This window comes from Bubalus kerabau, chromosome 2, assembly GCF_029407905.1.
Source record: "Bubalus kerabau isolate K-KA32 ecotype Philippines breed swamp buffalo chromosome 2, PCC_UOA_SB_1v2, whole genome shotgun sequence".
In the NCBI taxonomy this organism is placed as follows: domain Eukaryota; kingdom Metazoa; phylum Chordata; class Mammalia; order Artiodactyla; family Bovidae; genus Bubalus; species Bubalus kerabau.
This window is the reverse complement of record NC_073625.1, coordinates 110,492,535-110,519,715: the sequence shown is the minus strand read 5'-3', so window position 1 is coordinate 110,519,715 and position 27,181 is coordinate 110,492,535. Positions and strand designations below refer to the sequence as shown.

The 27,181-nt window shown below is 42.7% G+C and overlaps 1 protein-coding gene across 1 annotated transcript in view; it reads right to left on the bottom strand.

Moving 5' to 3' along the window:
* Nucleotides 1–27,181, bottom strand: part of ARHGAP31 (Rho GTPase activating protein 31) — a 122,278-nt gene that overhangs the window by 38,884 nt on the left and 56,213 nt on the right. The window contains exons 2-6 of the mRNA XM_055568279.1: nt 13,744–13,846; nt 11,152–11,296; nt 2,245–2,327; nt 978–1,085; nt 155–297 (exon numbers count right to left, since the gene is read on the bottom strand). Coding sequence (XP_055424254.1) covers nt 155–297; nt 978–1,085; nt 2,245–2,327; nt 11,152–11,296; nt 13,744–13,846 — 582 coding nt within the window. The remainder of the gene's footprint in view (nt 1–154; nt 298–977; nt 1,086–2,244; nt 2,328–11,151; nt 11,297–13,743; nt 13,847–27,181) is intronic.

The following is a 27,181-nucleotide window of genomic DNA, read 5'->3' as shown; positions in this document are numbered from 1 at the left end:
ACACATGTACATACACATGATCCTCAGACACTGACACACAGTGTGGTCAGCGCACACACATAGCTGACACTGAGAGCTAGATCCCAGCCCACTCGAACTTATTCTCGGATCCCGTGCCTCAGGCAAAGAAGTGTATGCCAGGAGGAGCCATTACCATCGTTCTCCAGTGACCCGGGGGTACCGTTGTTAAAGATTTGATCCACATGATTCAGTATGAATTCAATCACCACCTGCTGGACCCGGACTGCGAGGAAGGCTGCATCTCCATTGCAACCAGTGGCTTCAATTTCTTTAGATCTGAACCGCAGAAGAAACACATTCAGTGAATGAGTCTGCCCTACCTACTGAAGCATAAGTGGGGAGCCAGTGGGCCTTTTGCACAGGCCCTAATTTCTAAATGTATACAGCTTGTTAATTTGTATTAATATAACTATTTAAGATCAATTGAAGAGACGCTTCAAAGGTTGTGAAGCCCAACACACTGGACAAATTGGAAACAGTCACCAGGCACTATAAACTGCAAAGCTGTAAACACTGTATTACTCAATATATAGGAATTGATTTTGTTTTTATCATAGGATCTCCTTCAAGCTCCAAAGAATTGTTCTAAGGGCAGGTCATCATTTACAAAGTCATGTGAAGCAGCTAATTCAGGTTCTAGCTAGCTAGGACCCCACCAAAACCAACAAAAGCCAAGGAACCCCAAAAACCCAGAAAGACCTTTCCAGGAAATTATAACATACAGGTCTATCACACTGGCCACATCATGGCTATAGCCAGAATATACTTCTGGGTTCCAGAGTTTCCAAGGTTAGCAGGCAAGGGCTGTTAAAATCACCTTCAATTCCCGAGTGACAAATAACCACTTAGCCAAAGGTTTGTCTAGCAGGGGTCTCAGTTTTGAAGAATCCAGGTTTCGTGTGAATCGGGGGCTGCTTGGAGCCCACTGGGGCAGTGAGGTGAGGGGAGGTGGTCACCTGAGGAGGTTGGGTGCCCACACCAGGGCCAGGTTCCTGGCATGCATGTTGGTCTTGCTGCTGAAGGATGCGATGTGGGCCAGGTGTCGAATCAGGTATTCCAAGGTCCTGTAATGGTTCATTAAAAAAAAAAAAAGTAGGAAACTTCAGAGTCTGTGTGAAACCTGACATCTGGAGATAATTTCTAAGGTTGAGTTAAGAGATTCTAAATATGTCTATTTCATGAATTTTAGAAGGCTATCAGGAAGATATCAAGATAGATGGAAGTAATTTTCTTGGCCCTAGGAGCACTGGCCATGGGTGGGGGAGAGACAGTCTCGACAGAAGTCAGCTGAGGATGCTAGCGCAGCCAGAGATGGATCCCGGGACTCACAGTGCTCGGAGCCTGTGCCTCCTGTCACCAAGGGCAGCATGGCCTCCACACAGTCTTGAAACTGGCCCTCATCTCGGCTTTTATTGTAATTCTTCCAGCTATGGGCACCCTTGTACTGGTTAAGGAACTCATTTGGTGGATGAATAACATCTGTTATTGCTGGGATGTTCTTATACCACATCAAAATCTGCCCTCTTATAAAGACCTGGCTAGGTTTAAGAACCACTGGGATTCCCTGGTGGCTCGGATGGTAAAGAATCTGCCTGCAATGCTGGGAGACTGGAGTTTGATCCCTGAATCGGGAAGATCCCCTGGAGAAGAGAAAGACAATCCACTCTAGTATTCTCGTCTGGAGAATTCCATGGACAGAGGAGCCTGGTGGGCTATAGTCCATAGGGTCACAAAGAGTCAAAAATGACTGAGCGACTTTCATAGGGACAGGTGGCACAGTTAGGGATTAAACTGTGAGAAGGAGAGAGGATGAAATGATGTAAGGGCTAGTATTGATAAGCATACAGAGACATCAGTCAGCCAAATGCTTAAGAGTGATAGTCAAACCCTGTTTAGAAACCATCTTGGTTTCCACTGATTTGGTTAAGCTATGAACCTGGGTAAGAATCTAGATCTCTGTGAGACTGGCCTGTGCAATCAGAAATGATTCTTATGGGACTCTGAGGTATACTCTGAAAGTAATTTAGACATGGGCTGTCCCTTCCTGCCAGGGTCTCTGGTCAGGCACCAACATGCTCTGATACAACTGACCTGTTCGCCTACCTCAATCTACCCCAGAAAGCCACTGTCCACTGAATTTGTCCCCTTTTATGATGCCAGCCTGCATCTGTGGTACTACATCACACTGAGAGACTGTGAATTTCTTTTACCAAGAATTCTTACCTGTAATGGGATGGAGGGAGCTCCTGGATAACATTTTGGATTCGGGCCAGTTGGCCTTCTTCCGGGCAATGAGACACCGCCTCCTGTGGACAGGAAATGAAGCAATCCAGTGAGTGCTCAAGAAGGGGACACCCCCCTGGATCTGCAGGGTTTGTTCAGGCTTCTGGTACTCCAGCCTCCCAACCATGCCTAGAGACCATCCTTCCAGGAGGCACACTTTTCTAGAAAAAACAAACCACTAAAATCTCCGAGGGTTCATGATGGAAAGTGTCTAACAACGTGGGCACACAGCTCTGTGTCCTCAGATGGTGGATAGGCGTCTGGTAAAGATGGTATGGAATCTTGGGTGTGTTCTGCATGGCAGACAGAGTCCTCACACTGGGAGAGAGAAACAGGGACAGAGACCGAGAGAGGTGGATGACAGGGTGGCTGCCTGTTTATTCAGCCAGCTGTCTTTTTGGGTGCAAACAGCCACTTCCATCTAGCCTGAGACTTTCCTGTAGCCAGGCAGCCTGTCGTTGATTCCAGGAAGTGGGGACCACGTGAAGACGTGCCTTCTCAGCAGGATAAGAGCTTTGTCCCTGAGACCCGGTGGCCTTGTCCGGACTTGCTCTCTGGTTGTTTCCTGTGTGGGTATGTGGTTCCCAGCTCAGCCCAGGCCCTCAAGAGAGGCAAGGGCTGCAGTACATGCAGTGTGATTCCAGGCCTGCCTGGGGCTCCTGCACAACACAGGTGTCCCCGACAGATTCCCCCATACCCCGTCCTGTGAATCTGTCCTGCCTGTGCTCAGGCTCAAGGGCCCCTCCCAGTGGCAGAGTACTCAAGACTGCCCGCATGGGAGCTGTATCTGAGTTCAAGGTCAGTAATCACATCTTTTTTTTTTCTTCACTACATTATAGTTTACTACACTAAAAATGCACAAATCTTCTGCTACAGCTTCCCGAGTCCTTTCATATGCATAATAACCGTGTAACCCCCCTCAGATCGAGACACTTTAAAAGGGCTCAACTATTGGCTCCATTTTCCTAAGCGGGACATCATACCAGAGCTTTGGCCACCAACTTGTTTTTGTTTGACGTTTTTATTTAACTGAAGTAAAGCATTCACAGAAGCTAACCATTTTCAAAGGCAATCAAAAAATCTCTATGTGGGGAAACTCTACTTCATTTCCTACTCAGAAGTGGGGAGAAACTCGGGGCTCAGAGGGTCACAGTTGTCTCAGTCTTCTGCTGGGTTTGCAAGCCTCAAAACGGAGCTGGCATAAATATGATTTCTGTCGCAATTCTTGCTTTTTGAGATGTGCAGATGTAGAGGGTGAGGACCAGAATGGAGCCTGGAGAAAGCACCTGATACCTCTGCCCTCTTCCTGGGCTCTGTCATTTAGGAAAGAGATTTGTGGGGGAGACCCTAATTCTCAAGAAAGGGAGAATCTCATAAAGTAAGTGAAGGGAGAGAGCCTCAAAGGAGGGGTGAAGGAATGAGGTGTGGACCCTCCCACGTTCTATCTTGTGAAGGGCAGGGAGGGGAGCGGGGGGCCTCTCTTCCTCTCTTGGCAAAGAGAAGACGAGCTTTGCAAAGCTTTACACCCACCCCCTTCCCAAGCCCCCACCCCAGCCCCACTTTCTAAAAGTGTGTCTTAGGAAGAAAGGTGTAGGTCAATTTAACAGCGTTCATGGAAAGTTCCTTTAATATTTTAGGAAGCTGTTAGTCACCTCTGTTCCGAGAGACTGGGCGGGCTCACCCCTGCTGCCTGCAGGTCCCATATGGGATCATTTTATTATTCACAGCCTCTCCCCTTTGCACCCCAACCCTATTTGGAAGCTCTCTAGATCTTCACTGTTCTCCCAGAGGGTCTGCTCCCTGCAAAGCTATTTTTCCATCTCTTTGTGTTCCCACATTAGGACAGCAGAGTCCATCACTGGGGAATTGAAACTGCCCATCCCAATCTTTTGCATAAAAGAGAAGTTCACTCAACATTACCCAAGACAATCTTGCTGACGGTTAAACTTTAAAAATCCAGGTTGAATCTGTGAACATTTGTTCTCTTCCAGTCAGTATCAAGAAGACCAGCTTCCTGAACTCTGAGGACTCTGGCGCGGGCTGGTCTCCCATCCCCCCTGGCCAGGCCTAGGCTCTAGTTTCCTCTGCTTACCTGAACACCACCTTAGCCCCTGCGCTAGGGCAGCCCCATCCCCAGGATGGATAAGCAACCCGGGTCTGTCCCTTCTAACCGCACCCCAGCTGCAACTCAGTTTTTACCTCTTATTTTGTATTAATTATTTAAAAATTATTATAAAGCCACTTTTGTTATTTTTAATTATTTTAAGTGATTAGGTTAAAAAGTTATTCATGCACAAGATTTTAAAAATGCAAAGTGTTTAAAGGAATACACAGAAGAAAGTGTCTTCCTTCCAACATCGGACCCTCAGTCTCCAGAGACAACCACCGTTATCTTCCAGAAATACCTTCCTATCTTTGTCACACCTGTGGCAGCAGGCACCTGGCCCATCTTCAAATTCCTCGTCTCCCATCATTTCCTCCTTGCTTGCTCCCTATGGGCCATGCTGGCCTCCATATATTCCCTTGTCCTTCTCGAAAAGGGCCTTGGCACCTGCTATTTCTTCTCAGCACCCTCTTCCACCAGATACTTGCATAATTTGTTTCCTTGCTTCATCTTTGTCTCTTTTCAAATATCACCTCATAGGAGAACTTTGATTATCAATTCCCAGCATTCTCTGACTTGTGCACACGTGCGTGCTCAGTTGCTCAATCGTCTCTTACTCTTTGTGACCCCATGGACTGCAGCCCACCAGGTTCCTCTCTCCTTGGAAATTTCCCAGGCAAGAATACTGGGGGGAATTACCATTTCCTAACTCAGGAATCTGAGGATCTTCCTAACTCAGGGATCAAATCTGTGTCTCTTGCGTCTCCTGCATTGGCAGGTGGATTCTTTACCACTAAGCTACCAGGGAAGCCCTCTCTGACCTGTGTCCTGCATTAACTGTCTTCATAGTGCTTATCAACAGTTCTCACTATCGAGTTATGTGTTAGATTTATTCGTCCTCTATCTCTTTAATTAAAATGTAAGTTTCATGAGAACCTTGTGGCTCAGCTGGTAAAGAATCCATCTGCAATACAGAAGACCTGGGTTTTATCCCTGAGTTGGGAAGATCTCCTGGAGAAGGGAAAAGCTATCCACACCAGTATTCTGACCTGGAGAATTCCATGGACTTCCATGGGGTGGCAAAGAGTAGGACACAACTGAGCGACTTTCACTTTTCATGCGAACAAGGATTTTATCTGACTTGCTTAAAGAGCACCTGGAACTGTGCCTGCCTAGTATAGATAGCAGGTGCTCAAGAGATGTTAGTTGCATTAAGTGAGTAAGTGAATGAATCTGTATTTTGCTTTGTATTTAAAAATGCCAGAAAGCCCCACTTTGGGCCACACTTCCAGGGCAATACCATCCAAGGACCAAACCTCCTCTGTGGGGAACATCAGCTTTACTGAGACAACTGCCCTCACCTTTCGGCTCCTGGAGGGGTGACCGATCAGCCTGGTTTGCCTTAGACTGCGGAGGAGTGTCCTGGAACTCAGGACTTTTATGAGTTAAAAGTGGGCGAGTCCCTGGCAAACCAGGACAGTTGGCTGCTGCCACGTTGGCAGACATCTTGAGCTCACAGCCAGGCAGCCTCCCCCTGATGCCACACACCAGTGGTCCACCCTCATCGACACTTCAGATGACGTGTGTGGGCCAACCAACCTGCCAGCCAATGTTTACTGGTCAAGAGTCACAGCATTCTCCAGTAGCTGGAGAGCAGGGAAAGGAAACACAAAAATCAGTAAAATAAATATGCTTTCTGTCCTTAGGAAGCTTACAGTTTAATGAGGGAGACGGATACGCAAAGATGTTATTTCAATTCAAAATGTAATGCCTCTTTAAACTGCCTTCTCTAAAAATCCTAAATCAGCAAGCAACTTTTCTGTATCTTGGGTTTAGTTATTTTAGCTGAATCAATCTGATCCAAATTGATTTTTTCCTAAAATGAACTTTTTTCTGATAAAAATAAAATGTAGTAGGTTTAACGGTTGCTTCCAAAGATATCAGGTCCTAATCTCAAGAACCTGTAAATGTTACCTTATTTGGAAAAAGAGTCTTTGCAGGTGTGATTAAGGCTTTTGAAATAAGGAGAGTCTCGTGAATTATCCAATATGTGTGTGTGCATTCAGTTGTGTCAGACTCTTTGTGACCCCATGAGCTGCAGAGCCCACCAGGCTCCTCTGTCCACTGCCTTCTCCAGGCAAGAATACAGGAGTGGGTTGCCATTTCCTTCTCTAGAGGATCTTCCTGACCCAGGGATCTAACCCTCATCTCTTGGGTCTCTGGCAGTGGCAGGAAGATTCTTTACCACTAGCGCCACCTGGTGGGCCCTTAAAAGAGGGAGGCGGAAGGAACTACGACAGACTGGAGAAGGCAGAGTGACCATGGAGACAGAGATGTGGCCACAAGCCAAGGCATGCCAGCAGCCACCAGAAGCTGGAAAAGGCAAGAAACAGGTTTCCCCCTAGAGTCTCTGTAATGATCCATGGCCCTGCTGACCCCTTGATATCAGCCCAGTGAAACTGATTTCAGATTTCTGGACTCTGGAACTGTGAGAGAATAACTTTCTAATGTTTAAGCCACCAAGTTTGTGGTAATTTGTTACTGCAGCCACATAAAACTAATACATGTACTTAAAGGAAATAAAAATCACGTGCTATCTCACCACCCAGACATAGCTGCTGTTAACCTACTTACATTGAACCCTAAAAGAAGCAATCTGCCCAGGGCTTCCCAGCACCAAAGACGAACACTGCCATCATCTCCTATTTATATACTGCTGTTTTCCATTTAACTTTGTATTGTGGCCAGCAAATAGTCTTCAGAATATGACTTTTTATGGCTATGCAGGATTTAAAACAATAGATTTATTATCATTTATTTGACCCTTCCCTTATTGTTGGACATGTAGATACTCCCTAATTTTGTTACTGTTACTAAGGCAGTGAAATATTTGTAAATCAATTATTCATGTGCACATCTGATTATTATCTTAGAATGGAGTCTAGGAATAGAATTAGTGTATTAAAAAAACATGAGCATTTTAGGACCATTGATAGTAATTTCAAATGACTTGCTGGATGTCCAGCCGATTTACACTTGCAACAGAAAAAATGACAGCCAGTGTCACCACAGGCTTGGCAACATGAAATACTAACATTAAAAAAAATTTTTTGATATGAAAATACATTTTTTTCTAATATATTTATACTTTTAAAATAACTATGTTTCTTTACAAATTGCCTGTTGAAGTTCTTTGCTCATTTGTTTAGCAGGGTGTTGTGTGTGTTTTCTTTTTTATTGATATGTAGGCGTTTTATGGCACCCCACTCCAGTACTCTTGCCTGGAAAATCCCATGGACAGAGGAGCCTGGTGGGCTGCAGTCCATGGGGTTGCAAAGAGTCAGACACGACTGAGCGACTTCACTTTGACTTTTCACTTTCCTGCATTGGAGAAGGAAATGGCAACCACTCCAGTGTTCTTGCCTGGAGAATCCCAGGGACAGGGGAGCCTGGTGGGCTGCTATCTATGGGGTCGCACAGAGTTGGACACGACTGAAGTGACTTAGCAGCAGCAGGAGTTTTATATAATTAAAAAATATTCATCTCCTGTCATCTTTATTGTAAATATTTTCCATAGTTGGTCATTCAGCTTTTAATTTTGTTAATGTATTTTTAATGTAGAAAAATCTAGTATTTATGTAGTTTAGTTTGTTAAATTTGTCTTTGGTGATTTTTTTCCTTTGCTTTTGTTCTTAGAAAATCCTTCACCCTGAAATCTGTTAAATGGTAAGAATGTAACTTGACTTCTCCCCTCTCCCAGCACTTAGCCAATTTTCCTAACATTGTTTATTGAATTGTTCCTTCATTAGTTTGGGATGTTTTCTTTATTTCATATTAAGTTATTTAATACCTGAGCCTATTTAAGAGCTGTTAAACCTATTTTAAAAACAGTGTGGCAGGTCTGAGACAGAATGTTAAATCTTTACTTCCATTTACTATCTGTACAAACCCAGGCAAGAGTCACTTGAGCCTCAATATACTCATCTGTTCAGTTCAGTTCAGTTTATTCGCTCAGTCGTGTCCAACTCTTTGTGACCCCATGAATCGCAGCACGCCAGGCCTCCCTGTCCATCACCAACTCCCGGAGTTCACTCAGACTCACGTCCATCGAGTCAGTGATGCCATCCAGCCATCTCATCCTCTGGCGTCCCCTTCTCCTCCTGCCCCCAATCCCTCCCAGCATCAGAGTCTTCTCCAATGAGTCAACTCTTTGCATGAGGCGGCCAAAGTACTGGAGTTTCAGCTTTAGTATCATTCCTTCCAAAGAAATCCCAGGGCTGATCTCCTTCAGAATGGACTGGTTGGATCTCCTTGCAGTCCAAGGTACTCTCAGGAGTCTTCTCCAACACCACAGTTCAAAAGTAAGTAAGAGATAGTAAAACCTATTTCACAGAGTTATTTTGAGGATTGAATGAAATAATATTTGTAATAAGCTTATCACATAGTAAGCACTAAGTAGCAGAAATCATCATTACTTCATTAATATTTTTCTAATTCTATTATATTCCACTGAAATGTTATTCCACTTCATCTGTGCAAGTAAGTTTAAATAAATCATTGTAAGAATGTGTGACAATGTAATAGGGCTGTTCCCATGTCCCCGGAAAAGGTTTGCTTATATTTTCATAATTCATCACTGTGATTTAGAGAAATCACTCAACTATAAATTCAATGATAAATAGTTAGTCACGAGATCCTACCTATGTAGAGCTCACCTGTCACAACAAAACATCTTTTATTTCTTAGTGTCCTTAAACTATGTTTGAATACAATGTTAAGTTCTCTTGAGATTTGATGACAAGTGGACAGTAACACTGCTTTGATATTTTCCGTTGCTGTGGAAGACAGAATGATTAGCAGCCTCAGGGAACAGAAGCAGGGAGAGATAAACATGGATTTCGTTTTGACCCTATAAACAAGATCTAAGAAGAAAGTTGTATTTCTGAAATTTCTAGACAAGAATTCCTATCTATCTCTAATTATCATAGAATTAAATTTAATTAAAATAAGTTGGACTCATTCAGCTATTTAACATGTGATGTTGTAGTCTTATTTAAGGATGAAACTAGTATACTGTACTAAGATTAAAACTATGTAGAAAACAAGAAAGTCTTATGCACAAATTAAAACAACAATAAGATACATTTTTGGTTGATTGAGATTGGCAAACAATTTAGTAAATTAAAAATCCTCAGTGTTGGCAAGGCTACAGGAGAAAGAACATTCTTGTGTCTCTGCAGAACTTGGCAATATGTCACAAAATTTTAAATAAGATCCTTTTACGTAGTAAATCTACTTCTGTGATTTTTTTCCATAAGGATATAAACAGAAAAAAGTGTAAGGATATATGTACAAAAATGTTTACTATAATGTTGCTTATAAAAGTAAAGTGTTAAGAAACAAAATGTCTAAATATCCATCAGTAGAAATCTGGTTTAAGAAATCACTGTGTATATGAGAGAATACCCTGTAAAAATAGTGTCTCTATTTTTTACCATGGAAGGATGGTCAAATCCTTGTTGAATTAGCACTGTTCCGTAACATCAGAATGTATTGAATAGTACTGAGGAACAAAAGTAGGGAGAGAGAAAGGGAGATACAGAGAGAGACAGACAGACAGACAGATCTGTAAGGGTATCTTCTGAAATGTGAATAGCACTCATTAACTCCTATATAATTTCAAATTAAAGAACATTTATATGTCCAAAATAGGTTTATTACAAGAGACATAAGAAAGATTCTTCCCCATGGTTAGAGCCTTGGTCTGGTCCTTACCGATAATTGCAAGTCTTCCATAAACTTAATTTCAAACATCCCCTCTGACCACCCTACTTCAACAGTTTACTGATTTCACTGGGATGAATGATCCACTGATCTATTTTTTCATTGTTACCCGCCTTAGGCCCTCCTTTCTCTTCAGACAAAATTCTATGGTCAATTATTTCAATCACTCGCTTGCACACACTCTGCTCTCCCTCCCCTTCTTTTTCTAGCTGAGCCTCAACCTTGGTTAAACCCAACTCTTCACCTACTCAGCACCTCCCCCACCCCCATCACAGCCAAATGTTCAAGCCCTATTTTTAAGGTTGACACTACAGACATGCTCTCAGCATTTATTCTCCTTTTCCTGTGGGGGTGGGATTTGGTGATGCTGCAACTGCTAGGTAGGCGTTCTGCTCTTGCCCATTCGTCCTCCACCACCCAACTCACTAGCCCAATCTACACTCCCTCTTAGCTGCTTTTTCCAGAATCTTCTCTCTCCTCAGCTTTCTGACTTCTCTCTTGATTTCTGTTTATTCTCTCTCCCCTCTCTACCTGCCACCTCTTTATACAACTCCCAACAGAAACACAGAAGGAACAGCCTGAAATGAATTAATCATGGAGGTAGCATCTGAAGTCTCAGGTTCCTATTCTGTTTGGGGATAGAGCGTGACCTTGGGTCAGTCACTTCATTCTCTGCTTCTTTGTTTCCTTCCTATCTACGGACGCACATTCGGTTACATAAATATGGAGACGGTTTAAGCTAGCTCATGCAAGCAAACAAACATTCTGAAAATTTAAGATAGGAAAGATATAGCAAACAGTCCCACCACCCTGCTTTCCTCACAATACCATCCTAACTCCATCACCAAGATAATGGCAACCAGCTGGTAAGTATTACTATTGTAATTTTAGTGCTGAAACTTTCTTTGGCCCATCCGTGCATCCCACCCAGTAACCATAATGGAAATCCAAACACTTACCGTGAATTTCTCATAGAGCTCATAAGTCAGGAGGGGGTTGGGCAGCTCCCGAAAGTAGAGCTTGCAGAGGGAGCCCACACAGTGGATGTCCTGGAGGTACACTTCCCTTGTCAGATCTGGACATTGATCTGAGCCAAACTCCTGCCTGAAACAACACAGACAGAGACATAACAATCCCAGGAACATGTGTTCCATGTCAGCAGCTACTTGGGCTGCTTAGAGGGTAAAAAGACCCTAAACTGCTGATCTGACCATATTTTTGACCTTGATTCAAAAAGACCTTCTATTCCAGGCCCAAGAAAACTACAAAAGATGTCCACTTCAGGTCTGGGTCTTCCCTGCAGAAGCTGCTGTAATGAGAAAGACATAATCCCATTTACAAATGGATTTCTCATGGCATTATGTCTGTAGTTTCAACCGTGAACAGTGAAGAAATATGAAAACAATTTTCCAAAAACCCTGTTGAGATTTCAGTTTTTCCAAAATATTGTTCTAAATGAACTTCTCTCTCTTGGAGGAGAAACCAAACCCAGGGTGAGTCAGATTGTTATCATTCATGTCCACATATTCATGCCAGCCAACTTGTTTTATCTGGAGACTCAAACTCAAGGTCTGAGAACTTCAATCAACTCTCTCTTTGATACTGAGTGGAAACTTCTAGGCTGCCTGACAGTGACTCCCACAGGGCAAATAAGCTTATAAATATCTTCTTAAACACTCTATAGTGGGGTGTTTGAGAACATCATCAGATTCCAGGCCTCATTTCTGACTGAAAAAACATTTCTGAGCATGATTAATGAATATACTGCCTCAAATGGTATATACTTGCAAGTTAAAATTTACTTAAAAGATGATAAATCTTAGCGTTAATACAGAAGAGAAGTTAGGTTTTTGAGAGTATTCATTTAGTCGGACAAGAGGTGACAACGGCAACTGGACTCTCAAAACCAGCACCTGGAAACAGCTTGCTGCCCCTTCTCCTGTGGTTCTGTCCCTTTAACAAAGAGAAGGGAAATCCCTGATGCTGTCAGAACCTGAAACGGACTGAGTGAGGCCTTGAAAAGAAAACCACGCAGTGGCCTCGTAAATTCACAGGCATGTGTTTTTTTCACAAGGGCAGAACACAAACAATTTAGAGCTTATTCATCTAGTTAGCCAAAAATTTCCCTTGTCAAGGCTAAGGTCAGTCCTTAAGTGAAAAAGAATTGGCCATTGTTCAAGTGTCCTTCCACAATACCACCTACTGTGTGGTATGTTTCAGAGCTGAGAGTAGACCAATGCTTGCTGTTGAAACTCTGAAAAATATCATGTGAGTAAACTAGTAAACTGATGTAAGCACACAGATCTGTTAAAATCTATGGCTGCAAAAAACCAGTTATTTTTAAAATAGTTATCACTTCTCCGGGAGTAAAAAGGATGTTTTATTCCTGTGGTATAGTTTTATGACAATTGAGATTTGAGGAAGAGGGGCAAAAAACTGAATAGGAGGAAGAAGATAAAAATGAATTACCTGCACAATGTAAAATTTACATATTAATCTTATAACAATGTTTTATTTTAAAAGTCTACATTTGCAACTAAAGAATATGTAATAAATATATTAAAATGTATTCTTTTGTATTAAAGAACGATATTTAAAATACATAAACCTATTATTTTAGTCCTAGTACACTATATATATTATATATAAAGTACATATTCTATATATATATACCTGTGTGTGTGTGCTAAGTTGCTTCAGTCGTGTCCAGCTCTTTGTGATGCTGGACTGTAGCCACCAGGCTCCTCTGTCCATAGGCTTCTCTAGGCAAGAATACTGGAGTGGGTTGCCATGCCCTCCTCCAGGGGATCTTCCAGATTCAGGGATCCAAGCCACATCTCTTATGTCTCCTGCATTGGCAGGCAAGTTCTTTACCATTAGTGCCTATATTGTATATAATGTATATATTCTATATATACATTACATATACTACTTTTATTTTACAGCTATAATATCAATACATATTTGAAGATTACCATCCTTTTAATTCAAAAAATTCTGGGATACATTTTAGAATTGTTTAGGATAAATCCATAGAATTGGAAATTGTTCCCCTATCAGTAATTTCAAAAATACAGGCATCAATTAGAGAAATGCACAATCATGCAGACATCTGATTTTTCGACCAGATGAAATTATCAAATGTTGAGTGTGTGTCAACAGAAAAACTCACATTGACCTTTAAGTTCTGAATATCATGTAATGGGGATCTGAGCTTTGGATAGGCAAGTGAGTAATAATAAATCATTTTTTCCCAACTTGTAATTTAAATCATTTGAGTTCAGCTGAATCCACCTAAGAAGAATAAATCTGGTGCAATAGGAACAGATTAAAAGCCCTCAGGAGTTTCTGTTGGAAGGAATTACATCAGATTGGAGTTTCCTGATTAGATTAAGAACAGTTAGGCATCTGAAAACATTAGCACTTGATCTTGTGCCCTGACATCCTTCCCTCAATCCCTTCAGTCTTTAGTACTCCCAACGCCTGCAGATAGACATATGGACAGAGGAAGGATCATGGGAGAGTTCTTTGGGGGCAATTCTTGGGCTTACCTTAGCCGTTGTATGTTTGAGGTGACTCCTGAAAGCCGATAAATTCCATCCACAATTCCGTGAGTCTCTATAAATTCTGCACAGCTCTTCAATACATGTGGAACTATGCAAAGGAAAAGAAAAAAGCATTAGGTTTAAGTCTGACTGTCTTTTAGAGATAGGCTTTTAAAAATCCAGGTAACTTTAAAGAGAAGTATGGAACGCATATGAGTTACAAGTGGAAACAATTATGTTTAAATGGGAGATGATGTTCTTTGGTATTTAAAAAAAAATCATAGGGTTTTGTTAAAGTTGGAAAATGCGTGTGTTTTAAGAGTTAGGTCTTAAAGAATTTGAAAAATATGCAAACACTTGGATTTTTGAAACCAGCAGTGACCTTGGAAATCCCACAACTCAGTCTCCTCATTTCACTGATTCTCCCAGTGTGGTCTCCTGACCAACAGCACCAGGCTCTCCTCGGAACTTGTTGGGAGTGCAGATTCCCAGGCCCCACTCCAGACCCACTGAACTGGAAATTCTGGAGGTGGTGCTCAGCAATCTGTGTTTTAAAAAGCCTTCCAGGTGACCCCTGTGATAAAATTAGAGAACTCTTGCCTATTCTACACATGAGGAAGCCAAGGGGCAGGTAAATTTATTTACCTCACTTAAGAGTACTTGTTGCTTGCAAAATGTAATTAACATATGGAAAAATGCTTATGATGTACCTGTCTACCTATGATGTAGATAGGTGAAAGAAAAACAAGGCACAAAATCAAATATATGTTGTGAATTCAGCTATGTTTAGAAAACTGCAAAGGGAAAAAAGACTGGAAGAAGGTGATTTAAAAGTTAAAGTGTTTTTTTTTTTAAAGGTGAGAACCACACCCCACTTCACCACCACCAAATGGGTCAAAGAGTCATTGATTGAATGGGCCTCATAAAAGGGACCAACATGGCCTCTTGAATTCCTGCCACTCCATAAGTCCAGTGTCTGGGTAGAAGGGTCTGTTCTCTCCTCAGGGCTGGACCTGATCAGCCCAGCCAGCTCAGTGACCCAGAATGGAAGCCACAGGCCCTCTGGATGGCATGGAGAGACTGGCAAGTCACTTGCCACTTTGGTCCTTAGGCAGATCCACCTGAGGTCCCTCTGTGAGCGTGCTGTGGATGGTATGGAACTACCAAAGCCTCAGGTGCTGAAGTCTTCCGGCATAGAGGTAGGATGGAAACTCCATTACTGCACTGTGCTCACTCCCCCAAAACATACACAATCCATTAATATCTTCAGTTCAGTTCAGTTAATATCTTAGATTAGACTAATACCAATCTATCAGTGCTTAATGCACTTGATCACACCTGCACACAATTCCAAGCTGGACTGGACCTTTACATGAGTAGATACTAGGCATTCAGACTCAACATTCTTCCTGGATTCTCTATTACAATACTTTCCACACAACTCCCCCACCATTTCAACTACTAATCATTTTAGGTGCTAAGTAAAACTCATCGTACTAACCATATCCCACCCACCTTTCAAAGACCATGCATCTCCAGAGCCTTTCCCCTCCAGGACACACCCATGTTTTGTCCCTGTCATTCATGACCAACTTACCCCAGGTGGAAAGAGGGCAGGGAGTGAACTTGCGGTTGGAACTATTGAGGCCAGAGACCACAGAGGTGGAACTACTCCCTATGAATGAATACAGGGTGGGAGTGGGGTGTGGTACATGAGGGGCTGTGAGTGTGTGCAGGGGTCCAGAGTCCCTGCCTGGCTTTAAGCAGAAGAGCTTTACTTTCATATATCTTATGAAAAAGGTTCTCGATGAAATTTTTGTCTCCTAACCTTGTGCCTCTAAATATATTTTATAAATAAATAAGTAAATGGCAAACAGTTCCAATGCTTAAAAAATGTGTCTTGTTTAAAAATAGATCCCTATTGTGCACAACAGGTTGACTCTTTCTCCACCACACCAAGCTGTTGTTCTGTAGCCTGCCACGGGTAGTCATGATGGAGAGTCCAGGTTTGGACTCCAAAGTGCCTCTTGTAACCTTGGGCAAAATATGCAGTAACTCTGTTTCTTAATTTCCACATCTGTAAAATGAGGATAACAGTGATATTAACCTCATAGCTAGGACTGAAATAATTGTTAACACTTAGCACAGACCCTGGAATATAGTATGCATTCTACAATGACAGTTTTTTCTGTGTGAAGCTTCTGTATGATGTAAGCTTATCATTTGTGAGATGCAGTCTTGGTGAAAACTGTGCTACCTCCCATCTGGTAGGCAGTGGGGCAGAGCTGACCAGCTGCTTACAAGTTCACATTCACCTCCACTATGCGGAATGGGTTTTGCATCCCTCTATGGTTCAGTGTTTCTATTTGAAGTGATTTTGCTCACCTGATGCCACTTTTCTATGCACTGAGGTGTATCTTCATAAAACAAAGGCAGCAGATCCCAAGAGGGTACAGATTTTGTTAGATTTCTGAACTATGCATGCCCTTGATGTGTTTCTCAGTGTGTGTCCGTACCAAGGAATATGGCTGTTGCAGGGCACAGGTGGACTTGAGAGCTTGGGGACAATCCCAAGGAGGACTCAAAGACAAAAGCCTCAGCCTCGAAGGGCCTTTATAAAGAACACCCCACAGAAGGGCAGTGCAGGGTCACAAGTCTGTCTTATCCCCTTCTCAAAGAGCCACCTCCTAGCACCAGGGCACTCCGCCGCAGCCCCTCAGGCTCTGTTTGTTTTCAAGGTGAGGAAAACACATTCCCGGATGGAGCCTCTGCCATAAATTTACTCTGGCTTCGATACAAAGGCCCTAGAACCTCTCGTCCACAGCTCTGTTTAAACAGGAGGCAATTTTAAAACAATCCAAGGGAAAAGGCCATGGTCCCAGTCCCTGAGGAGCGCTGGCCTTCCTGGATTCTCGTCTCGGGTCAAGTTGGAAGATGCAGGAATTCTCCATCACTCACACTGAATGGGAAAGGAGCCACTTGATCTCTGTGACCATCCAGCTCTAGAGCCAGAGCAGAGGACTTCTCAGACTGTGGTCCCGAAGAGGGCCAGCAGCGGTAGCTGCCTCGCAAGTGCCTCAACACTGAAGCTGAAGAGTCACTGTCTAGACCAGTGATCCTCATACTTTAACATGGATACAACCCCCTGGGATCTTGTGAACATGCAGATTCCAACAGGAGGGTGGGAGTCAAGAATCTGCGTTTCTGACAAATTCCCAGGTGATTCAGATACAGCCAATCTGTAGCCCATGCTCAGGGTAGCAATGCTCTAACTGACGGGTGATATTTCAGGAGCTTACTAAGAGTTTATTCTCAAAGTCTCAGAATTCTTTAGACTATTGTTCCTGGGGTCCAATAAAATTGGGGACAACCTAGGATTCTGGACAGGATAAAAGCTTGAAACAAAATAGCTGAGTAGTTAGAGATGAAGAAAGTGTCCATTGTCTATTTAGGTTGCTGTTGGAGGTTGGAGTCACAGAGCTAGTTCTGTGGGATTTACCATGGACCCAAAGAACTTCAAGTCTCCTCCTACAGAGGGGCACACAGTTGCTGATCATGATATAACGCTGTAACTTCTTCGAACTGTTGCACTGATGGTTCTCTAAGTCCTTTTCTTGTTTTGTTTTTTCTGGATCAGCGATCTTAAACGTTAAATTTTAATTTGAGTACAAAATAAATCTTGAGGTGGTTTTCTATGATGGAAACGAGCACTTTGATTTACACTTTACAGTTTACAAATGTTTTGAAGTCCTTTGTTTCATTCGCTCCAACTTGGTACAACTAAAAGACATTGTATATTTGTAAATAAATGTGCGGGTAGTCTCCTCAATTCTGAACCTCTTCAAGGGTTTAGGGAAGAAAAGGCCAGCAGTCAAATTATTTCTTTGAATCCCCCCTAGAGGTAATGTCTGCTAAGCTACCCCAGCTCCCTGCATGGCCAGGATCTAACCAGATCTGGCGATGGAGAGTGGAAAAAGCACAGTTTTATTTGGTCAGTAATGTAGTCTTGGCAGCCACATTCTTTTACAATGCAAACTTCATTTGTGTTTCAGAGAAACATGGCATCCCCCGCTCCCCATTCTGGATTTTTGTTAAGGTCTTGGGCTGCTCAGATTTCATTTCCTCTCTGGGTGCTGCATCCCTCCCTAATCTTCAAGGTAAAGTCTAGTGGTGCAAACACACAATGGACTGCTACTCAACAATAACTAAGAATGATATAGCATATGGGCGACAGAAGCCGTATGATTCCATCCACACAGAACTGGAGAAAATGCAAACCAATTTATAGTGGGAGAAAGCAGGGAAGAGGCAGGACTGTAGAGGGGCTGAGAACACTTAAGGCATGATGCATATGGGTGACAGAAGCCGTGTGATTCCATCCACACAGAACCGGAGAAAATGCAAACCAATTTATAGTGGGAGAAAGCAGGAAGAGGCAGGACTGCAGAGGGGCTGAGAACACTTGGGGCATGTACATTCATCATCTTGATTGAAGTAATAGAAAAGACCAAGGATCACTGGCGGATAAACAACTGATACTTGCAAAGGGAAAGGCAAAGAGAGACAAGTGGCTGAACAGGGAAAAAAGCTCTGAGACTCTTCTGCTGGGCACAGGGGAGGAAGGGAGGGAGGGCTTCAAGTAGTTCTCCTGTGCTGTGAATGAGCCCGCTCTACAAGGGCAGTTTTTCAAGAGATGAAATAAAGATTTAAATCCTTTGGAGAAGGAAATGGCAACCCACTCCAGTACTCTTGCCTGGAAAATCCCATGGATGGAGGAGCCTGGTAGGCTACAGTCCATGGGGTCGCAAAGAGTCGGACACGACTGAGTGGCTTCACTTTCTTTCACTTTCTGTTATTCTTGGGAGTCAGCAGAGAACTTCCTAGCTTTCCATCCCCCAGGAATCCAAGAGCTGTCAGAGCGGCTCCTGTGCTTCTCCTGCTGCCAGCTCCCACTCTGTATTTCTGCTCCCTCCTTCCTCAGGCCCGCGACTCCAACTCCTCCAACTCCGGTGCTGTGTTCCTCCAGCCTCTGTGGGTCTTGGCTTGGCTAAGAGGTCTCTGTCCTTCTACAATTCTCCTTCTTTGATTGCCTCCCCCCGCCCTTTAGTTCTTATTCCTTCTCTCTGTTTTAACTTCTTTATTCTCCCTTCCTCCTGGCCTAATGTAGAATTATAGAATTTGTGGTGTTTATTTTTTAAAGTATAATGTTTTCTGTTTTTTTACAAAAGCAAATTAACTGCTTTCTAATTTTCCAAGGGGAAAAAAAGTTTAAGTATGCCCTGTCACCCTTGGAATAGTTTCTTTTTTTGTTCTTTTAACCTTAAACAAAATTGAGGTACAAATTAGATGTCATAAAGTTCACCCTTTTCAAGCACACAATTAAGTGGTTTTCAGTATATTGACAGAGTTAAGCAACCATCACATTTCAGAACATTTTCATTACTCCAATTCCAGAACATTTCTCTACATACAAGGTTATTCATTGCAGCAATATTTGTAATAGCATGAGATATTCCATCAATAGGAAGCTGTTCATATAAATTATGGAATAGCTGTATAATGGAATACTATATAGTCATCAAAAGAATGAAGAAACCTTCATGTACTGATATACATGAAGTATATACTGATATACATGAAGCATTCTCCAAGATAAACTGTTAAGCAAAAAGAATGAGGTACAGACCAGTGTAGTAGTATGCTAACATTTGTTTTTTAAAAAGAGAGAATAAAAGAACAGCTATAAAATCCTTTGTACATGCATTAAATATCTATGGAAGGACACATAAAAAAGTGATAACTTTAGTTGCCTGCAGGAAAATGAACTGGGAAGCTGGAGTCAGGGCTATGAGTAAGAAGGAGACTCTTCATTATATACTTTTTATACTCTTGAATTTTGAACTATAAGAATATATTACCTTTCCCCAATTTTTTTCATAAAAACCCAATTCAACAAATACTTCCTGCAAATCTGTTCTCACCCAGCAGGTGCTCGGTGTTGCCTGAAACTTTGTCACCTCCAGCTCTAGGGACAGTGAAGATGGCATTGTCTTATTCACCTAAAATAGCCTTGAAAACACAAGCACTTAAAATGTTTTGCCAAACAAGGGATTGGTCATTACTCTCCAGATAAGTTTTCAGTGCTCCATTGATATCTGGGTCCTTCAAAGAAGAAAACACTTTTTATGTACCGTGAAATAATAGTACTGCATAAGGTGCTATTTTTCTCTTTTAGTAGCCTTCTCCATAATCATAGCCAATCCACAACACAAGTAAAATTCTTGATTTTGAAAATGTGAAATATGATTCTCAGAGAGGTTATGTAAGTTGCCCTGCATCACACAGCTAGTAGATGCCAAGTACACCTATCTGATTCAAACCCTCCTTGTCAGGAAGACAGGTTCCATGAGTTAGTGGCCAGGTATAGAGGCACCATTCAACCATTTAAGGAGAGCTGTTTGATTCCTTGCTCTTGACTACCAAAATGTCCGAAATTCTACCATTGCAGTCCCTACCTTATGGTGGTGATGGCTTTTAGGTCAATTGTATTTGACAAGGAAGCCAAGAAGGCTCAATGGAGAAAAGACAGTCTGGGAAAATTGGCACTGGGAAAATTGGATACTCACATGTAGAAAATCAAACTAGACCTGTATCTTATACCACTCACAAACATTAACTTAAAATGGACTAAAGACATGAAACCATGGAACTCCTAGAAGAAGACATAGGAAAAAAGCTCCTTGACATGGATCTTGGCAATGACATTTTTGGCTATAACATCTAAAGCACAAGCAACAAAATAAAAGATAAACAGGCAGGACTACATCAAACTAAAAAGGCTCTGCACGACAAAGGAAACAACCAACAGAGTGAAAAGACAACCTATGGAATGGGAAAAAATATTTGTAAACCATGTATCTGGTAAGAGGTTAATATCCAAAAAATAAAAAGAACTCAAACAACTCAATAGTAAAAAACTAAATAATACAGTCAAAAAATGGGGAAAAGATCGGATGGACACTTTTCCAAAGAAAATATACAAAAGGCCAACAGATACATGAAAAATGCACATCACTAGCCATTAGAAAAATGCTAATCAAAACCATAATGAGATATCACCTCATGTTAGAATGACCATAATCAAAAAGATAAGAGAGAGATACTGACAAGGATGTGGAGAAAAGGGAATGCTTGTGCACTGTTGCTGAGATTATAACCTGCTCTAGCCACTATGAAAAACAGTATGGATCTTCAGAAAATTAAAAATATTAACAAAACTGCCATATGACCTAGTAATTACACTTATGGAAATATACCCAAAGGAAACAAAACCACTAACTGGAAAAGATACCTGCACCACCCAGTTCACAGTAGCATTATTAACAACAGTCAAGACATGGAAACAACATGCATCTCTCAAGATGATCTGATAAATAAGCTGTGGCACACATATATAACAGAAAAATAGTCAGCCATAAAAACAAGGAAATTATGCCATTTGTGACCACATGGATGGACCTTGAGGGCATGATGCTAAGTGAAATAAGTCAGACAGAGAAAGACAAATACTGTATGATCTCACTTACATGTGGAATCTAAGAAAAAAAAAGAAACTCATAGAAAAAGAGATCAGATTTGTGGCTATCAGAGGCAGGGATGGGGGAGGTGGAGGGAAGGAACTGGAGAAAGGTGGTCAAAAGGTACAAATTTCCAATCACAAGATACATAAGTACTAGAGTTATAATGGACAGTATGAAGATTATAGTTAACATTGCTATACAGTATATATGAAAATTAAGAGAGTAAATCCTAAGTGTTCTCATCATAAGGAAAAATTTTTTTCTTTTCTTTCTCTTTATATCTATACAAGATGATGAGTGATAACTAAACTTACCGTGGTAATCACTTCTCAATATATGTAAGTCAAACCATTATGCTGTACACCTTAAACTTAAATACAGTGGAGTATGTCAATTACTGGCTTCCCAGATGGCTTATTGGTAAAGAATCGACCTGCTAATGTAGGATACGTGGGTTCAATCCCTGGTTTGGGAAGATCCCCTGGAGGAGGAAATGGCAATCTGCTCCAGTATTCTTGCCTGGAAAATTCCATGGACAGAGGAGCCTGGCAGGCTACAATCCAAGGGGTTGCAAAGAGTCGGACACGACTAAGCACAGTTACACACATATCAATTACATCTCAATAAAACCTGGGGAAAATAATAAAAAATGAAAAAGATACACAAATATAAAGAGCAAAGAGTAACTGTACTGTCCCTTTTACACAACATCCGTCAGTATCTTAAACAGTAAAAGAGACACAGACTGAAAAGTTAATAGCATGTTTTTACTTTTCTATATTCTTTATTTTGCTTTTCTGAATTTTCTGTAGTGAGGATGAGGTACAAATAATTTTTTTAAAGAATAGGTTTTTTAAAAAAATAAGTTTCAGTAAAGAAGCCACAAGCTTTCTAAAGTTAGCAAGGCAATTTCTGTATGTTTGTTGAAGTCCTTCCCAATGACCCTGGGAGGGAATTACTCCTGGTTAAATAGAAGTATTTGCCTAACCTGCTGGCCTGGTGTGGCCAAGGACTAACTCTGCTCCACAGCCAGGAAAGGCTGCTGAAGTCAGACTGCATCAGGGAGGCCCCTCCTCTCCTCCCCTCCAGGCTCTCAGCTCCCAAGTCAAGACGGTTCTTTCCCACAAAAGTGTCCAGGTCCTCCCTCTGGCCTACACCCTCACTCATCCCACCCGAGCCCTCTGGTCTCTACTGTCGATATGCCCAGTGCTCCCAGTGACAGTGATTCTCCTTCCATCAAAAGCACATGTACTGAGAGTCTATCCTGCCTAAGGGACAAAAAGGCGAATAAGATCTTTGCTCATGAGAAAGCAAGAAGCGAAGAGACAATTCCTGTGCACCTACTATGTGCGGACCCCTGGGCTCACCACTTTGATGCATTATTTACACTCAGTGCAATCCTCCCAACCACTTTCTGAGGAAGGTATGTCCTTGTTTTATATTAATAAACAAGGAAACTGAAGTTCAGAGGCGTTAAGCAACTCAGCCAGTAGGAAAAGACCAAGCAAAATATCTTAAGTGCCCTTGAGAGGCACAAAAATGTGATAGCATTTCTTCTAAAAGGTCACACAAAGATGGGGGAAGTCAGGCAGGGTTTCTAGGTGTTGATCAAGAACAGGAAATTGTGTGCATTACAGAGAGCTGACAGTAGCAGAGGAACTTCGTTAGAGAGGACTGAGGCAGGATCTCACCCCGGTGCCTCACGATGCTGTGAGATCACTGGATAAAGAAGGACCTACAAGGCTATGCAATAAGAACTCTGACATTGGTTCCCAGAGGGTGCTTTGAGATGCTGTGATGTGATTAGATACAATGTGATGCAATATATACTGCGATATACGCAGAAAGCTTAGGTAAGCTACCAGCATAAAATAAGCACTTTGTAAACATTACCCACTTTCTGATGGGAGCTAGGGCAGAGAATGGTATAAACACGGTAGGAAAACAAGAAATAATGTGGTGAATTCCAGGAATGCTGACTAGACCTGTCCGGTGGAAGGGAAGGTAAATTCAGGTAAATTGGGGAAGTTTTGACAGCTAAGGAAGACTGTGTTCTGTCTTGAGTTCCACTGCCAGACACACCTTTCTAAAACACTATGATAAAGCCCCCCTACTCTGAAACCATCACTGGCTTCCCACTGCCTATAGAATAATGTCCAATCTAGACAGTTGCCTACTCAGAGGTAACCCTGGAATTCTTCCCTTCAAGGGAACAGACTGTTGAGAAAGTTGGGTCAGGGAGCGGGTAATACAAAGGGAGAGTGAAAGTCGCTCAGTCGTGTCTGACTCTTCACAACCCCATGGACTATACAGTCCATGGAATTCTCCAGGCCAGAATACTGGAATGGGTAGCCTTTCCCTTCTCCAGGGGATCTTCCCAACCCAGGTATTGAACCACTAGCGTCTCCCGCATTGGAGGTGGATTCTTTACCAGCTGAACTACCAGGAAAGTCCTATGAAGGGAAAGACTTGCCACAAACATATCATTCCAACAAGAGAAAATAAGGTGTCCCTTTTGGGTCAGTGTGGAGGACCTCTTACACTTTGCATAAGATGAAAGGGGAGGTGAGAGGGCCTACTCTTTTCTGCTTGCTTTTGAAAATTCCTTTAAGAAAGGTCAGTGCTTTTGTGACTCAAAGATAAAAGGCTGGTTGAGGGCAGCCGAGCACCTGGGGCAACACACCTTCAGTTAATGAGCAACTGGAAACAGCCTACCAGGGCCTGTCACAGTGGCCTCTGGGGTGTGTTTTGGTTTCAGCAAGGGGAGGGTTGTGACCATGAGGAAGGGTGGAGCTGACTAGAGAACCTGGGTGAGGTGTGATGAGGCCACATGGAGAACAAACCTGGAGGAGCCCCACACGGTCTCGGGCTCAGAGCGGGCCCTGCCTGCCTTGTACATAGGAACTGTGCAGGGAATGTTCCTTTGCTGGGAATGTCCCTCTTGTCCCTTGCTGAACATGGGGGTTGCTAGGCTTTGCATAATTTATGAAGACTTTTTTTTGGCTCATCTTTCCTACTGTCTGACTTTGCTCTCAGGGGAGTGTGGAGCAGACATCACTCACTCCATAAGGCTGCTCACGGATGCCAGAAAGTTCTTCTGGGCATGCCCCAGCACACTCCCAGGCCCAGCTGGGAGCATCAATTCCCTTATTATTGCCAACGAATCACTGAACTCATCAGTTTAACTGCATCCAGACCACATTCAGCTTGGCTCACCCAATCAAGATTTTATTTCCTGGACTAAAGCAGACCCTCTCTTTCTTCCTACCTGCTCCTTGAGATGCCACGGATGGAGGCTGTTTCACAGTGATGGATAAAGAGGATGGCCGTGTCTGCCTACAGAGAGAGTCCCAGAAGGGGGAAGGATGGAGCTGAGTCAGTTAATGAGACAGAAATAGGGAAAACAAACCAGCTTCTTGAACTGCGTGCTCACTTATACCAGTCATCTTAAGAATGAGGACAATGTAAGCTTTCTTTCTCATCTGAGTTTCTCTAGGCCATCTTATTTTTTTTTTCTGCATGCCTTAGTAGGTGATCACGGGATGCACTAACCAAATGCTCTGTGGGGACTCATGCTTAACAGTCAGTTCATTTAATTCTCACAACTCCGAGGTGTAGGCATTGCTATTCCTTTCATACAGATAGAAAACTAAGGTTTGTTGTGGTTGGATGGCTTGCCCAAGGTCAAACTGTTAGTGGCAAAGCTGGGGTGCAATTATGAGTCTGTCCGGATTCCAAGTTCATGTACTTTCCAGTACGTTGTATAAGCCTAACCTCTACACCAGGGAAACCCAGGCACAGACCAGGCATGAGGAAGAACAGAAAGCTGCAGAAAATTGAGGTGATTGGGTTTTCCCTGGTGGCTCAGACAGTAAAGAATCACCCTGCAATGCCGGAGACTCGGGTTCGATCCCTGGGTTGAAAAGATCCCCTGGTGAAGGAAGAGGCTACCTACTCCAGTATTCTTGCCTGGAGAATTCCACAGACAGAGGAGTCTGGCATAAAGTCCATGGAGTCGCAGAGTCAGACACGACTGAGCGACTAACATTTTCACTTTCATGTCCGAAAGCAACTTGATGAGAGAGGACTTATGACAAGGAATTAAGAAACCTGGGTTCTAGTCCTGACCTCCAGGTACTAGATTTCAGACCTTTGAGGAGAGTATCCACTATGTTCCTCTTTGAGTTGCCCCCAGGTGACTCACAGGTACTAGGTGCTAAGTACATATTAGTTAAAACAACATGACCAGTTGTATATACTCGAGCAAAAATACAGCTACTCCCAGCCTCAGGCTTTCATCTGCACAGGTTCAAGTTCTGGATCTAGATGATTGCTAATGGTCCTTCCAGGTCTAACATTCCGAGACCTGAGAATTTCCTGGATGAAGCCGGGGAGAAGCTGGGCTAGAAATTAAGAAGCCAGATTTGACCTCTACCTTCGATATTGTAAAACCCCCTGGTGGCTCAGAGGTTAAAGAGTCTGCCTGCAATGCAGGAGACCTAAGTTTGATCCCTGGGTCTGGAAGATCCACTGGAGAAGGAAATGGCAACCCACTCCAGTATTCTTGCCTAGAGAATCCCATGGATGGAGGAGCCTGGTGGGCTCCAGTCCACGGGGTCACGAAGAGTCGGACACGACTGAGCGACTTCACTTTCACTTTCAATATTCAGGTCCTCACCCTACTGGTTCTGGTTTATATCTAAGACTGCTAGAGTAAAACACTCGAGTTCTTGTTAGTTTTGTTTTTGTTTCTTATTTGTATTGTTCATTGACTCCCCAACTTGCCTCATCCATAAGAATAGAAAATTGTATTAAATAAACTTCAATCTCAGCAGGTTTACATGTATCTCTTTGCTATGACTGGATTCCTATTAACCCCAGTGCTATTTTGATTATTATGGAGCCTGGAATGGTCCAGGGACTTGGTTTTAAATGGTGCTGAGTTCATTTGAAGGTTCCCTCGGCTGATGGGACCATGGCCTGAGAGCAAGAAATATCTTCTCTTGCTTGTTGTACCTTCTGGGTTTCCTGGGAGCCTCAGCTTCCTGATGGCTTCCAGGTCTCTGGCACCATGGGTTCTTTTCATTTCTAGGTTTTCCTAAAATTGTCTTTGCTAATGAAAAATGGGGAGCATTTAGAAAAAACAACTTCATCGCTGGCCCGCTGTGTCTAAGGGAAGAACAGCCAGGTAGCCCTTATCAGCTTCTCCAGGCACACCCTCTCCTAGCATCCTTTCATTTCCTGTCCAGTATTCCCGAGCCACAGGCAGCCATTGTTTCCAGAACCGCTCTGCTTGGAAGCCCTGGTACCCCGGCCTCCCAGAGCTTCCTGTTGTTACAAGGCCTCTCCTTCCTGCTGAAAACAACAGCATTTGCCTGCCTATGTAACCCTTCTGGGGCAACTCATTTCTACCACGAGAAGAAGGCTGCAGTAGGTTTGTTTTGTGCTTGCAAATACTGGGTGCTCATTAAACTTATTTAGCTTCCGCCCCCTCCTTATTATACAAGGGCTACAAGTAGAAAAGAAATTAAATACAGATGAGCAAAAGAAAAGTCACTAAATCTCATGCTTTGCTATTGGCACTTGAGACCTCTTTGGTGTTCATGGTTTAAGACTATGCATCTACATACACAGAATTCACCCTGGACCCAGGGCCACCCATTCCCAAAGGCTAAAACAGAGGCAGGGAGGTCTGCCTAGAAACCAGCCTCTCGGAGGTTCTCATACATTTGTTTGCAAAAGAGGCTCTAAGGAGCTTAAGGAAAGTGCAGATTCCCAGAGATGCCCCTGCAAAATCTCAGCACTATTCCTGGAGAAACTCTGAAAGAGATCCTCTTAAAAACTCCGCTAAAAAATATGGCAGG